Raw genomic sequence first — 15,963 nt, 5'->3', positions numbered from 1 at the left:
CAGATTGAACCTTACATGAGAATTGTCACAAAGCCCTTCCATCGCCTGCTTTTAACCAGGTTTCATTTTAATTTAATTCACTTTTTCTTAGGTAATCTGCAAGGCTGGAGTTGGGTGTGTGATTCAGGTCCTAGCACTTGTGACACTTTTTCAACTCAGGATACTATGCACTTTATAATGTTCTGTGATCACTACAGTGTTATTCGCACTAGGTTTTTATTTCAAATTTTAAGGGAAAATGGTTTAAACAGGTCAAACCCGCTTTACTCTATCTTCAGCTGCTGAATGACCCATGGGAGATATTTAACATTGCAAGTTTTTTGGTCGCAGCTGTTAGACTTAGGAAAATACTGTACCCTTTGACAAATGCCTTAAGCGTAACCAATACGCTTATATGATTATCGTTTTGATGCTGGAATTTTTAATTTTTAATTGTTTTTATTGAGGTGATTCGTTGCTATATATGTACTAATGGTAGCCTGAGTTTTTATGTGATTCAATGAAATCTGGCTTTGTAATATCCTTCCTTTTTTTAGGTCACCCATATTTATTGATGATTTGGATTTTAGATGTTTTTATTGTGCAGTGTATTTTGATATGTGTATTGTACTTTTATGGTTTTTATTAACCAAATAAAGTGGTTTTGACTGACTGTACTCAGCCTACCCTTCAGATCAAAAGGATCACACATTGGGGAAAACATGTTCTCTCTGAGCAGATGAAGAATGAGTTTGTTGTCCTTGCAGAGCAAAAAAAACAGCCATTTACAATTCCGGAAAGTGTTAACAACCTGGCTAATCCCTCATTAAAAAAATATGCACAGTGAATTTCAGTAATCATTAGATGCTAGAAGCCTCTACATATGCGACAGGTTTCGAAATAAAATTAATAATAAATACTTGGTCAATAGCAACCCGCAGAGGAGTAAAAACTCACCTCCTTTAGGTCCTTTGGGTCCACTGCAGACAACTAACCCTTTTAAAGTAACCCTCCACTCTGCAAATAAGCACCAACAACCCACAAAGTGTGGTCAGATGGCTAAGACTGACCAATACAAACCGGGAATATGTAATGGGCCAGAGCAAACATTTCTCTTTTTATTCTGAACTTAAAACAAACAAAACAAACAACGCCTTTTCAGGTAAATGCGCCATCGGACTTTCTGGCCATCAGCGGCGTGCTATTTCGGACTCTCTAAACTGACTCAAGCATTAGGAAGCACCTGAAATTCAGCATCAGGAATGTAACCTGTAAATAAATAGGAGATTACCTCACCTCAAACTCTTGTTCCAACCTAAATTGCATAATACACGAGTTGGCCTGTGAAAGAAATTGGTTTGGTTTGACGTTAAGAGTTTCGATGTGCAAAAAAATCAATTAAGTCGATTATTTAAAAAATACTTATATTTTCGAATGCTGGATTTTACAACACCAAGGTCTAGAATTTCAGAGCTGCTATTACAAAATCTGGCAGTGGAAATAAATTACATAGTATCACAACAGTACTAGAGGAAAACATATTTTATCTGTGCTTCAAAACGACAGATTCACGAATAGGTAGTCAACAGGAAGTTCACAACTATTTCAGAAGATTAAATTTAGCTAACTAGCGATGGACGCATTTATCTGAATTTAGAAAAATCTGGTTCGAATATATGGCTATCATTTTCAATCGACATGATCGCCACTGCGAAAAACGTTGACACCTTGAGCAATGCTGAATGGAGCGAATGTTGAATGAGTAGAGAGCACCGAAAAAAAGAACTAGAAATGATGAAGCTGAAATGACAAGAGTGGTGTGGAGCTGGGGCTTAGGGAAGCAAAGTCAAAGGAAGGCAACAAATAAATGTGGAAGGGCTGACAAGGAGTGGCAGGAGCCTAGACCTTGGAAGGCAAAAGTAAGCACAAGGTTGCATCACAAAGTGGAGTCGGCTGCTGCAGCAGCAGAAGTACAGGCTGCTTAGTATAAAACACCAGTAATGGGGAAGCAGGAAGTCTTTGGGCAAGACTGTCAGACCACCACAAGAATAAGACACTAGGTGGGCCAAGGAAAGAAACAACCACAATCCCAGCAACGAATAGAAAAGAATGTCTTTTAAGATGTCTGCAAGACAAAACGTGTTGCCGTTTGGTTGCTCCTGGGCACTATAGGACAAATTAAGTGCAGGTTTATGAAGATAAAGGGGCAGATTCTAATCGGAAAGGAGGATAAATATGCACGATTTTTAATTACACCCTATGGTTCTGCCACCATCCTCTTAAACAGTCATTGGTGGATGAAGTGGGTGGATGATAATCAGGTTTACAGCTGGTGTATAGTGTGGAGTCAGTTTCTGTGGGTATTCTGGGCCTTTACTCCAATATATTCTGTGGATTAATATTAATAACTACTTTAATATCAATAAACATGTACTTGATCAAATTAATAAAGAGATAATGGTCTCTAACTAACTGATTAGCTAGGTAACTCCCTACAATTGAAGATATAACTGAGCTGATGGACTGGGGTAGGGGTGCATATTAAACAGTAGAGCCCTGATCAGATGCAATGATTTGCTTTTTTTTTTACATTTTATTATATTTTCCTCTCTTAGCATGCCAGAAGAAAAGTATTTAATTGCTATGTATTGCTTTGTGGGTGATACAAAGCAGACTGGCAGTGAATCTTCTGGCAACCGGTAACCAATGTAAGGTCCTCAAGGCAGCCGAGATGTCTGCTTGTGGCTTTTCTTTACATGTAGGAGTAATCTGGCAGCAGCATTCAGAATTTTTTGGAGCCTTTTCATAGTTGATAGAGATGATATGTGGTATAGGCCATTAGCATAATCATGTTTAAATGGTACAAGAGAGATTGTGCCTTGGACACTGCAAAATCATAGGAGGGGGAAGATGGGTAAAACTGATTTCATAGTAATAACGCTTGATCTTGCTAACTTTATCCACTTCGATATTCATTGATATCTTGGAGTTCATGGTAATTATGAGTTTCTTACCTCCTAGGATACTTTAAGTGGTGGGTCCAAGATAGTCAGGCGTGGAGTAGGTAATAATTTTGTCAATCGCCAGAGACGAGTATTTCAGTTTTGGACACATTCAATTTGAGATGGCTCCATGTCATCAACTGATCCAAGGATTGGAGGCAACTAAAGATTTTGGAGTTCCTAATATCTTTGGGGCTTTCCAGTTAAATAAGTATTTGCATGTCAACTGAGTAGTTATAACAGTTAATCTGAAAATCAATGATTACTGCCCCTAATAACTTCATGTAGATGTTGAAAAGCATGGGATGAAATGATAGAACCTTTAGGGACTCCTATTTTTATGATGTAGAGTTTGGAAGAGAAATGAGAAATATGAGAAATATGGATGACAATTGTCCGTTTTTGTAGGTAAGATGTGATCCAATTGAGGGCGGTACCCTCTATGCTTACTTCATGGAATCTTTTGAAACATGTATACAAAAGCAGGGTGGTATTTCTACAACTCAAAGCATTTTAACAAAAGTGTCTTTTGAAAATAAAAATGGAAAGTGGTGATAAATGAGCAGATCTTTATATCTGAATCTCTAAAGACGGAGAAACATATAGCAGTACGAGGTGATAAGCAAAGAACAACAAAGACTAGAAACCAGCTACAAAGACCAACTAAAGCAAACCAAAAACCAAAGTCCTGGCACCAATACACATCTACACAGAAGCTTAATGGTCCCTTGTGAGCAAGAAGAAATTGAAGGTATGCTGGCACGGTTTACAAACAGAAATGTAGACAAAGCTCGATATAAACTACCCGAGTGGGCAGGACTGGAAGACATGTATGATGCTTTAGCTGTGCTACCACAAGTCTCAATGTCAGATGTTTCCAAAATAGGAGAGATAGTAGGCATTCTTCAAGTAGACATGTTTTACCAAGAGCAAGGGTGGTTAGCTTAACTGTGGCATAGGTGATGGTGAGACAGTAATCACCAATATATCTGAGTTAGTAGGTACACAAATTAAATACATTTGGGCACCATATGAGGACTTTTGTCAGGAGTCTAGATCTTTAAGTTGAACGCTCTCTACTGAGGCAGGAGCTGAACTCGAAGCTCTAAGCTTCATTAACTAAGCCTTCCACACTTATGAGGTCAGTTGATTGAGTACCATTAAAATAGAACATAGTGGCATCTGCTATAAGCAGCACTCAGAAATGGTGATAATGTGCTGTACAAAAAGGAATTATTATCACCTGCAGACAGTAAAATGTTTTAGCCACGGGGTGAAGATCTGCAGCAAATTAGGATTACATATGAAATGCTTTATTTGCCATATTGGTTAATGGAGCTTTGTCCCTGGATTCCAAATACTACCAAAACACAAGTGAGTCTAGCGGTATAGAGAAAGTGGACAGTAAAAGACCTATTCTTGCTTACATCCCTGGAACTGGAACCATTAGGAGCATTTCTTTAAGAATGTCTGAGTTAGTAGGTGTCCGTATTCATTCATTTAGTTTCAAACAGGTATATGTTTAGGAGTGGGGCTCTCTGACTGAACATATGGGGTTTTCTAAGAGTAAACATTTTAGTTGGGAAATTAAAGTATTGGCTTACCAGTGTGAAGGATGAAGCAATATTTTATTTTGGTTCTTATAAAAAAAAATCCATACTGCCTTCAACAGCCTAAAATCACTGTGGCTGCAATAGAGAGATTATAAACTTAAGCAGAATCGAGCTGACACCGATGGCCGCTCAAAACTCTTACGAGAATACCTTGGTATGGTGGTGATAGACCAACAGGGAAGAGTTAACCATGCAGGTGTGTGGGCTTGAACTGGCCGGCTGGGTATGAGGGACGGCTGAATAAACAGTCTCTGAGACTGGAGAAAGTATACCTCATAGAAAGTTGGGGACCATTTTTGTGGAGCCGTGCTATGGTAAAAAAAGATTACAAAGATGGGTAGGAATGAGCATGCTAAAAAATCTAAAATGTACAAGAGTTGGATTCTAGGACTGCCTCCCACTAGCTAACCTGTGAGAGTGGATTGGCCTAGGCTTCAGTATGAGTCAACACTACTGTGTCCCAACAAAGGGGTGAATGTCTTCGCAAGAGAATGTGGCCGCTTTGACCCCGGCTAGTAATCATCTGCGGTGTAACAGCTTGAGTCTAAACCTCTGAGTTGCTAACCATGTGTGGGTTAACTAAACCACATGCTCTTGAATACTACCTTTAACAGGCATGCGCTGATATAGGATGCCTGCCACTAGTAAGGAAGAAGACCCTACACAGATCAGCGGAGTAAGTGTGTGTTACAGTAAGCGTGTCACTGCAAGAGGGTGTTTGGGAGGGCCTGAAGAGGGTATGGATTACTTCACATATCTTAGGAGGGTAAGTGTGTGCCTGTAACTGTATCCCTGCATGTCAGAGGGCATTACTGCCAGTGAAGATACACAAACCACCATACTGGCTGCCCCCAGACACGGTGATAATTTCTTGTGTAGAAATAGAAATGTAACCTTAAGCCTAAAGAACCTTGGTGATTACTCCTTTCATGCACGACAACTTTCTCTGAATCAACCACCTCCGCACAGCGTCCAAAGGAACCCACTGCCTGTGCTTAGCATTCCTTTGCCCGGAAGAGACTGAGAACTGGAGCTCCCAGGGCAGCAGTGTGAACATGTGAATGAGTGAGTCCTCTGAGGCAGCACTCATCCCATCGAACTCCCAGGGACATGGAAGGAAAGGAGCCGAGGAGAAGCCCTGCCTGTTATAGCCGCTTGAATGGCGCTGCCAGATTTACCAAAGGAATGTGTTCCCAGGTTCCAGAACGAAACTGTGAAGAAGGCTGTGCTATTAAAAGATAAGGAAGGCTGGTTGGTTAATCAACGTTATTGTTGCCAGTAAGTACAAACTGGAATTGACCATTTTTAAACACTATACGGAACTTGAATTAAATATGCCTCACGTCACAAAACATGGATTGTCCAGGCCTATTTTCTGCAACCGTGACTATGCACCCGCACACCTCGAATCACAAGTGATCACATATGGGCAATGCTTCATCAGGCAGGACGTCGTTTATTACATACATACGAGAACATTGTGTCGAATTAAAACTTGTTGCTATATGCAGAGCTCCATACTCTGCTCTCAGGCGCTGAGAGTAAAGGAGGAACTCGGAAAAATAGAAGGCTGAGTTGGCATGAGCAGGACTCGTGGCCTGCAGGTCACAGCAGATGTCCGCATACATCGAGCTGCTGCATGTTTGAAGACTTGAGGACTGATTTCTAACTGCAGGCGGTTACCTGATTTGCATGAATGTGTTTTTTATTGTAGCGAGGAATAGGCTGATAAATTCAAAGTGGCTTTAAGTGAACTTAGTTTAAGTGAAAAATGTGAAGCGCCAAACGTGTGAATTGGAAGTCTGTTGAAGTCAGAGCGCAGGACTTCATACAAGAGTCTGGAGCCACTTAGACAGGTGGCAAGTTCGGCCCTTAGGTAGTCACAGCAACAGGTCAGTCCTATCAGGTCTTCATCCTCCCTTTAACTGTCCCTATCTCCTCGCTTCCACTCCAGAGCACACACCAACATGTTATTACATTATTCCTTTCGAGCATTCCAGACACCAGTTCAGAAGTACAGGGAATGGGGCAGAGAGGATACTAGAGCCTTCCAGATTACTGGAAACATTCACACATCTCCTCCAAACTGCAAACATGACCTAACATTGGTATTCGTAAAGTGCACGTTCACCCGGAGGTATCTTGGCGCTGAATAACAGATGTTTATTGTTGCCCAACTCAATGGTACTCATTTTATCGACCTCAGGTGAATGAAAGGCTGAGTGGACCCGCCAGGATTTGAACCTGTGACCATTCTGGCCTTCTTATTAGAATTGCTAACCTCTAGCCACCCACCTGCCCTGGTGGCTTCCTCAGACACCTTTGGGTTCACTGTTCCTCAACAAGAGCAGCTCAACAGCTTTCCTTAGTGACAGAATCACATGCCAGAAAACAGAAGAAAGACTCCACTGCAGAAACCAAAGAAAGGCTCTGTTCTTGGCTGGCGCAGAAAAGGAATTCCACACTATCTATGTTTCAGTGCTAACTATAGCATTTTTGTTTTGTTTTCATGAACTTCTTTAGGTGTGCCCCAGACGTGGGTACCTTGCTCACTTTGCAACTGGATTCAAGCTGGCCTGGCTGATAAGGGGTGTTACGCCGAAACTGGTCCCAGGATGCTGGTTTCCAGTCCAGGGAAGACCTGGCTTGGCAGGTAGAGCTGGACTGTTACCCTTAGGAAGAGGGTCAAGACTGAATTGCATATGGCTGGGTCTGAACTGTGGTTGCGAAGTGAGCATAAGAACAATGATGGATTCAATTGAGATCTGTGACTGGGAGTAAGTGTATGAACATATTCTGCGCTACTTCCATCATCTCCTTGCATTTGCTAAAGTTTATAATAGCCAATCAAATCTGAGCATGGTCACAAGACTAAAATGGGATTACGCTTGTTACCACCTCAATAATCCTAACGCACCCACTAAAATGGATGTGGGTTATTTCACAACCACAGCAGCTACCCCACTACAACAAACATATTTTATACATCCTCCTCCCTACTTTGGTGTTCTTTTATAGGCTGAAAGGTATAAGGAAATAAACGTGTCAATAAACACACTATTACTGTTTATACTAAATACAGGTTTAAACAACAGATCAAGTGGGTATTTACAATATTGAATAGGGGTTCTCGATATACAGCTGTCCCAATAAGAGGAGATACTAGTGAAAACAGAAAAAAAATGAACTGTAAAATGTTTAATAATATTCTTTCATAACTGTGACCACAGGAAAATGTTGCCAACGCTTAGGCCTCTAATTTTGATTTCTAGGCGGTGGAAATAGGGTGATCAACAATCGTAGTACCAATCATTTGCATCCTTGAGTAGTTGGTATATAAAGCATTTCGAACCAAGAGGCAAAGAAAAAAATGGATCAACAACATTTACGGCTGAAGTGGCGGCTCCTTACGCGATTACACATTGTGCAAAACTTCAATAAGGAGTTCTTCCCTAAAGAGAAGCACTTGGAAATGCATGACCATAATGAGCCAACACTGAACACACTGAAACAAAGTGAGTTTTATTTAGTTGGCAGCAATACCCCCATTCTGTATGGCCAAATAACCCCCAAACTAAAGCAAGGTTTTAGAGGTGTTACGGCAATAGTCAACTGTCTTTGATTGTACACATTGGGAAGTACCTTCTGCGTTTACTCTGCTGCTTGCGACCACTCGCTTTAAGGCTTGTCTGAAAATCTCAAGAATGCGGAACAAATCTCCATTTCTTCAAAGACATTGAATACGTAATAAAAAAAACAAAGAATGCCTACGTTGTAGTATTTCACACTAAGCTTTAGAAGCGTCAGAGTCATCAGGCGGCCCTGTTGTACTCAACAGCTGCTTGACTGCTCTATATTTCACTGAGAAAGAGCAAGGGAACACACACCAGCAATAAAAAAGCAAATCTGCTCCAGTCTGTCTGTTGTCACAGCTGGCAACAGTGTGTGTATTATTCTATATTCAGCGGCATCCAGTTTAGAAACTCAAGTGAGCTGGGTTACATTGCACCACCATGCGAATCATGTAATTGCAATTCCCTACTAACGGTTTACCCACACTCCCTCAGCAAAGTACTTCCATGCTACGGCAGGCATGGTTTTCATCACTGTGATCCGCAGTACAGCTTCCCAGTGTCAGAAAAGCAAGAACATGGTGGACACAAACACTAGAGATAGCAGAAAACTGTACATAACAGAAAGCACCAGCATCTACAATTTTTCAGAGCAACTAAGATAGTTATGAACTATAAATGGTGGTTGGAACAAAAGGAACTGTGCTAAAATTGGAACAAATAACCTGATGAGCCTCAAACCTAACATCAACAGGTTGCAATGCTCTAATTTCTAAAGCCTTTGCAATTTGCAAATGAAACAAATGAAATTTCAAACATCCACAAAACTTTTAAAAGAAATCAAAGACCTATAGCTTCATGAAAATATACTCCTCCAAGGACTTACCATGGGGTTGCTGGCATGGGAACTAGGCCTGTTTGGAACATCCTGCCCCGAACAATTATTTTGGTCATCATTGCTATGGGTTAGAAGAATCCTAAAATGGGGTTGCCCTGTGTTCTGATCTTGTTGGATTTTAAAAGTGCAACCTTGTCCTTGAGATGCCCTTTGTGCTGAGTTGCTCCGAAACATTTCAACATGGTCTCTTTTGACTCGGCGAGGATCTGCTCTTACTCCTTTCTCTGGCGGGCTGATGCGTTCAATTCGTGGTTGGACCGGATAGGAGGTACTCCTTTCCAAACGTATGCGAGGATATCGGACCAGCCGGTCCCCCTTCGTGCCAGTAACGCCAAAATTTGAGTCGCTCCCTGGACTGGAAGTGCCTGTCTGGGACTGCTGCAACTGAAACACAAAGCACCGTTTCCCAGGATTTCCTTCTGAGTCCGGTAGGTGTTGCAAAGACCAACGCCTGGGTTCTGCTGGAGTATCTTCAGTGTCATCATTGCTAGGGGGCAACAGTCTGACATGGCGGATATCAGCGTATTGAGGATGCTGCTGAGCATTCTCATCAACTCTATTCAAACCTGGAGAGACGCCATTGGCCTGCTCGCCCTCAGTGACTGGCTCACTTAGCCCATTGAAGTGAGGTCCACCAAACATTCTATGGTGGCACGTGCCCGCCCCATTCACCAGCCGCCCTGGACTTCCATAGCCTGTGGGTGGAGAACTGTCAGGCGTCTCATGGAGACTGCTAGTTGAGGAACAGTTGCTCCTGGCAGAGGACGTCAAGTGTTCCCTAAAGTTAGAGAGCTCGTATGGAAGGTCCTCCTCTGGGGACCCTGGGGGCCCACACTCCTCGGGGTAGCCGTTGGCCGCCTTCCGCTGCAGGGAGATCTGCATGGAGGAGCTCCTGGTTGGACGCAGGTCAATGCTGTTGAGCAGCTGGGGAATAAACATGGAGGTGCTCCTTTTCAAAGAGCCCTCTTCCTGCAGACCCCCGTAGTCCGTCCCGTGCCGGGAGAAGGGGTGCGGGCCGCTCCTCCTCGGCAGCGTGTGGAATGCCATGAAGAAGTCGTCGTCCCGCTCCCCGTCTAGGATGTCCGACTCTGGGTCTGTGTTGCTCCGACCAGAGCCAAAGTGAAACCGCAGCCGGTGGGCCATGATCTAACAGAGGCGAAGAGACGGAAAAGTAAAGCAGCAGCAGCAAGCCGGGCCCTGCCAGGAGCTAAAAATCAAAGAAAGGCAAATAAAGTCCAAGAAAAGGCGTTCCATCTGCCAAGCGGTTAGCGGCGCGGCGGCAGCGACAGATAGCAGAAATAGCCCAAGTGACAAGCGGCATTCCGGGCATGATTGGGTAAGAGCTCTCGGTGCCCCGACGCACGGGGGCTGGGGCTGGGGCGGCCGCGGGCACGTGACCCGGTCCACCTCGCTCTCTTTCCCTGGCGCTCAGCACCTTCCCAGCTGCTCGGTTTCCATCAGAGCGCGGCCACGGGCCCGGGCGGGCGGACGGACGGAGAGCGCTCCCGGCAGCTGACGGAGGGAGGCCGCGCACACACACTCGGCGCGGCTGCAAGTCCCGCCCGCCCCGCGCTCCCAGGGCGCCCCCCTGCCACCGGAGGCCAAAACACCAGCCCCACCGAGGAGGGCCTGCGAGCCGGCGCCCATGCCAAGCACCTGTCACGCCGCCGCGCAACTGCTGCTGAGCCAAACACCAACAACCGCCCCTGCTTCACTGTTTATGGGGTCCGGGGCCTCGGCTCTCCCAGGCCCAGCCCCAGCCCCCCCCCCCCCCCCCCCCCGAGAAGAAACACTTCAGGGTGCCGGCCTTGCTACTCCAGTGACGTCACCGGGAAAATACGCATGTGGAGACTCGCCACCTTTGGATTCATGAAAACTACAAAATAAAGAGAAAGAAGAAATGGGAAGAAAATATATAAACATAGTTGGTGCTTAATCCTTCCCTGGAACGGTCTTTATCATTTATACCTGATAACGTGCAAAACCTTTAGTGCTGTATGCAAATTGTACATCAATCAAGTTTAACAAAATTGCGCAGTGTCGTATTTTGCGCTTTATACAGACTACTGATCGTCCCATGGAATAAAAAGAAAAAATACATTTTGGATTGCTGGACCTACCACGTAATAATCCGTTAGAGAGATAGTGGGGCGCAAAGGTATACGTTTTCTTAATATCACGTAAGAAATGTCTCCGTTAAACCCTACGCCATGGTATTGAAAGCAGGGTACAACCGCCTGAATGAAGGTGTACAGTGGGTACATACATGGCTGGGAAACTTGGAGGTGTTATGGGATGCTGCAGAGGGAATGAAAGAGCTGTAGAGATTGTCACGCTGTATGGGACCTGTGCACTTTATGAAATGAGGGAAACCAGCCGACGGTTAAAGAAAAATTAGCGGTTGACTGCCTTTTTCCCTACTATGAGCAGTCCTTAATTTCCTGGTGCCTTCTGTGGCAAGCAATGGAAAAATCAATAAAGAAAAAGTCAGCATTTTGTCCTCGGTGGAGTGTTTGACATGTTTCCTTAGCCATCTGGTAACTTTATCGTTTCTTTGCATGAAGCTGCTTACAGTACAATAAAAGCAGGTATTGTATGGCCTGCTTTACGAACAAAACACACAATAGAGGGAGACTGCCTCAGGGTTAAGGGTATGACAGATGAGCTGCTCGCTTATTCACAAGTAAAGTGATAGGCTTAGCGCTAATAGAAAAGGGACCTTAGGCAGTAGGATACAAAGGTCTTCACCAGAGTAGGCCCTTCTAGACAGAAGAGTTTAATATCTGTGCATTGAAAGAGATTGGATTTGAAGTTCTGGAAACCATTTTATGATCTCTACGACGCCCATGTAAACTGCTAGACACTAAGTGCAACAAAATATCGGCACCAGTAAGATGCAAAAAACAAAAACAAATAAGAAAACAGGCCACCAGTGGAAAGAAGCCATCGTCAATGAGCCTCAACCAGCGAATAGCTGCACTTCAAGCCGTTTACCAGAGCTTAACAACTATAGCAACGTGGTTAAAATACAGGCCCAGAAAACCCAAACATACGAAAATCCTTGGAATTCATCTGGTTAGGAAAAGACTGAACAAGCAAGGCGAGAGCTTCGCTCAACCAAGTGGAAGACGGAAAAGGATGTATAAAACAAAGGAGTGCTGCTCTGCTGATACTGCCGCAAAGACACACTGATGCAAAGCAGAAAAGCGAGAAGCCACAGGTCAGATAAAACTTGTTAACACTTTTGACAAAAATCACTGAGAAACTCGGAATACAATTATGAGACAATACAATTTTGCTTGACGTGCTGTTCACTCACCAGTCTATTCTCATCAAAAACTTCGAACAGCAATCTGTGGTTAGTGGGATTAACCTGCAACAAACATAAAAACATATAACTGTTACTATAAGCAATTAAATGCAATTGTGATAACCAAATCGTATACCACAGCATCTCAAGGCGTAGTAATGAATAGCACTTGTTACAATGCATGTGTTTACAACGCATGCCATTACAACGCAAGTCGCTACAACAACGCGTTGTTACATCGCATGCCATTACGACTTGCTGTAAGGGGTGCTGGAGTTTGGAATAGTATAATTTACTATTCTAACTCCAGTGAGTGCAACAGTAGGGAAGTTTTTGGATTGATAATCCAACAAATCCAACACCTTCTACCCCCTACAGCAAGTCATTGTAACAACTTGCCTTGTAATGGCATGCAATGTAACAATGTGTAATTGTAACGACGTGCGTTGCAATGGAATGCGTTGTAAACGCTGTTTACCATAGTAATTGCTAATCGAAGGGAAATACTTTAAGCCCACATAAGGCTTCATATTGTGCAGCTGTTCCTGTTGAGTTTGAGTGGTTTGTGTGCTTTTAGCTTGTGATAAGTTCGGTCTGATCAACAAGTTGATCATAGGGATGGGTGAAAGGTCACAGACGAGACCTTTAGAGCTGGTGATCCTAAACACTTGATTGTGAGTCAGAAAAAGAAAAAAACATCCCTGATCTAGAATAAGTCATTTTAGGAAGCTGAAGTCTAATCATTGCACATACGTCAAAGAGATCACTCTCTACACATTTTATCATGCATTGTTGTAAAGTGATGCCAGAACCACCTCCATCCGGGATCCTCCCCATCTTATTTTCCACCTAAAACAACTATCAAGATAATAAACGAGATACATTCATTTGTACATAACCCCCCCCCCGAGGTATAAAGAAAGCGGAAAAGAAAAAAGAGTGGAAAAATAACATCCCGACTGAAACCTGTGTCTAGCAGTTCAATGGAATTAGACACTGCTTCACCTTACACAGCCCAGTATCTTTCTATGGGCATCACCATAAACTCACTCTATACGTTCTTCTGCATCGACTTCAGATCAGGTGCCTCACTACAGTGTCACGCCTGATAGAAACCACCCCAAACTTGTCAAAGATAGGAATGCAATCTAACTTGTAAATTATTTGCTCTCCACTGACAAAGAACACCTAACATTGATACAGTCATGGCGATGGCAAACCATCCAACTCAGTGGTTTTTAACCTGTGGTCCGAGGACTCCTTATGGTCCACAAAGCCTATTCAGTGGGTCTGCAACTGCTCTACAAAATTAAATAATATTACACAATATTTACTTTTCCTGCATCCTATCTTGCGGTTTGTTCTTTACAACAGCTGCAGAATAGTTTCTGGGTTCCAAGTCGTTTAAGTTGCAAAGTAGCAGCAAAGTAGTTTGGTAGAGTTATGTTGTGCCAATATAAAAGTTGACCAAAGTACCCTCTGAACAAATCCTTGTACACATTGGAAAAGCACACAGGTGTTCCCCTTGAATAACTACTCACCTCTGTACTAAACCACCTCGTGGCATAAAGCAAAACGTCAGTTCCATCGAGGCTCAGTTCATTGGCATGTTCACTTGGGCTAGGGCTTGAATGCACTCAGGTTATTGGACATGGAACTCAGACTATAGCTCTAAAATGTTTCATGCTTTGCCCAATAAAAATTAACCACACAGTCTGATGCAGACTGTGACCTTCCTGGTATGCAAGGCATCCCTTTAAAGTGGTGTAGTAAAAGGAGAATGGTAACGTGTGTGCCTCATGCCTCTTCCCAATGAATGATAAGAAGTGAGTGATAGTTTATCACTAAATCCTTCCTGCACAGCTAGTGCTAACCATTTAGGTTTGCTACTTGATTCAATTGTTTAACTTATTATATACCGCGTTTATACAAATAATTCTTCATTAACCATTGGCTGAAATTTCTTGATATTGTTACAATTTATTTACATTGAACAAAATCCAATACATTTGTTAGTTTTCAAATGAAACTTGATTCATTGCATTAAACAATAACCAAAAAATATAAGTTTTACAAAATCATTTACAATACGCTGTTGTCAATCCCATTTCGATATCACATGATCTCTTCTTCAGGGGAACTGCAATGTAAAAAAGTTCACATCAATTTCATGTAATTAATTATTGAAAAACAAAGAGGATCGAAAAATGCGTGTACATAGTGCTTAATCTTAGTGAATAGATTTATGTGACAGTCCATAAGAAAGTCGTGACAAGCAAAGGTTCAATCTAGATTGTTAGTAACTAGTGTGAAAAACAATACATATGGCAAGACTGAAATGAAGTGCTTACCAGCAATTTTGGTTTGAGCTGAAATCTATACGAACCCCTCTGATGTCGGTAACAGGAAACTAAAGAAGGAAAGGCAAAACAGTAACCTGTCTAGCAAGGAGAACGTTGACTTCTATAATGGCTCTACAAAACGGAAACCGTTATTCTAGATAACAGGAAATTTAAAGCAGCGCTGCGTACCTGAAAGGTGCAGTAAGAAATGCAGCACTTCATTTCAGTCTTGCCATATGTATTGTTTTTCACACTAGTTACTAACAATCTAGATTGAACCTTTGCTTGTCACGACTTTCTTATGGACTGTCACATAAATTTATTCACTAAGATTAAGCACTATGTACACGCATTTTTCGATCCTCTTTGTTTTTCAATAATTAATTACATGAAATTTATATGAACTTTTTTACATTGCAGTTCCCCTGAAGAAGAGATCATGTGGTCTCGAAATGCATTGGGATTGACAACAGCATATTGTAAATGATTTTGTAAAACTTATATTTTGTGGTTATTGTTTAATGCAATGAATCAAGTTTCATTTGAAAACTAACAAATGTATTGGATTTTGTTCAATGTAAATAAATTGTAACAATATCAAGAAATCTCACCCAAAGGTTAATGAAGAATTATTAGTATAAACGCGGTATATAATAAGTTAAACAATTGAATCAAGTAGCAAACCTAAAGGGTTAGCACTAGCTGTGCAGGAAGGGTTTAGTGATAAACTATCACTCACTTCTTATCTGTTATCCATAGGAGATTAGCTACCTCCTCCCGACCTAGCACGCCCTGTCCAAATTCTGCAAGTACAGAAACTAATGACAACAATAAAAAATTGAGTGTGCAGTACAACCCACCACTTACTCTCTTCCCAATGAATGCCACAAAATCAAAATGGTGTAGGCGATCCGAGAACCACACAGATTTGTGCTTCCCACTCCCATGGGAACCTAAGACATCTCCTGTAGCGGCTGACTCAACAAGGTTTGGTCCATAAAGCTACAGGCTTTTTCCTTTTCCTACTCTACCATAAACCATACTACTCTACTTGGTAATACCACTGAACCATTGGGACCCTCAAGAGTACCCTCCAAACATCTTAAGATTTAATGTGCTTTGTTCCAAGCCCATCATTGTCCTCTTTTCATCCCACAGTATGAACTGCTCAGCTCCTGTATTTTAGGACGGTTCTACTTCACCACTTGCAAGGGTGTGAACTCAAATATATAGAGGATTTTGAGCAG

At 42.4% G+C, this 15,963-nt stretch overlaps 1 protein-coding gene across 28 annotated transcripts in view; it reads right to left on the bottom strand.

Annotated features, from left to right (window-relative positions):
• NEDD4L (NEDD4 like E3 ubiquitin protein ligase) overlaps window positions 1-15,963 on the bottom strand; it is a 1,724,212-nt gene that overhangs the window by 899,973 nt on the left and 808,276 nt on the right. For 14 of the 28 annotated variants that reach the window (XM_086960462.1, XM_086960464.1, XM_086960467.1 and 11 more), the window contains exon 5: window positions 12,384-12,437. In XM_086960462.1, the coding sequence (XP_086816588.1) occupies window positions 12,384-12,437 (54 nt within the window). Of the gene's footprint in view, window positions 1-9,052; window positions 10,584-12,383; window positions 12,438-15,963 lie in introns of those variants that run through there. The other 14 variants (XM_086960447.1, XM_086960452.1, XM_086960459.1 and 11 more) reach the window with 5 other exon arrangements.

The sequence above is a fragment of the Lissotriton vulgaris genome, chromosome 3_1 (assembly GCF_964263255.1).
Source record: "Lissotriton vulgaris chromosome 3_1, aLisVul1.2, whole genome shotgun sequence".
In the NCBI taxonomy this organism is placed as follows: domain Eukaryota; kingdom Metazoa; phylum Chordata; class Amphibia; order Caudata; family Salamandridae; genus Lissotriton; species Lissotriton vulgaris.
This window is presented reverse-complemented; position numbering and strand designations above follow the sequence as displayed.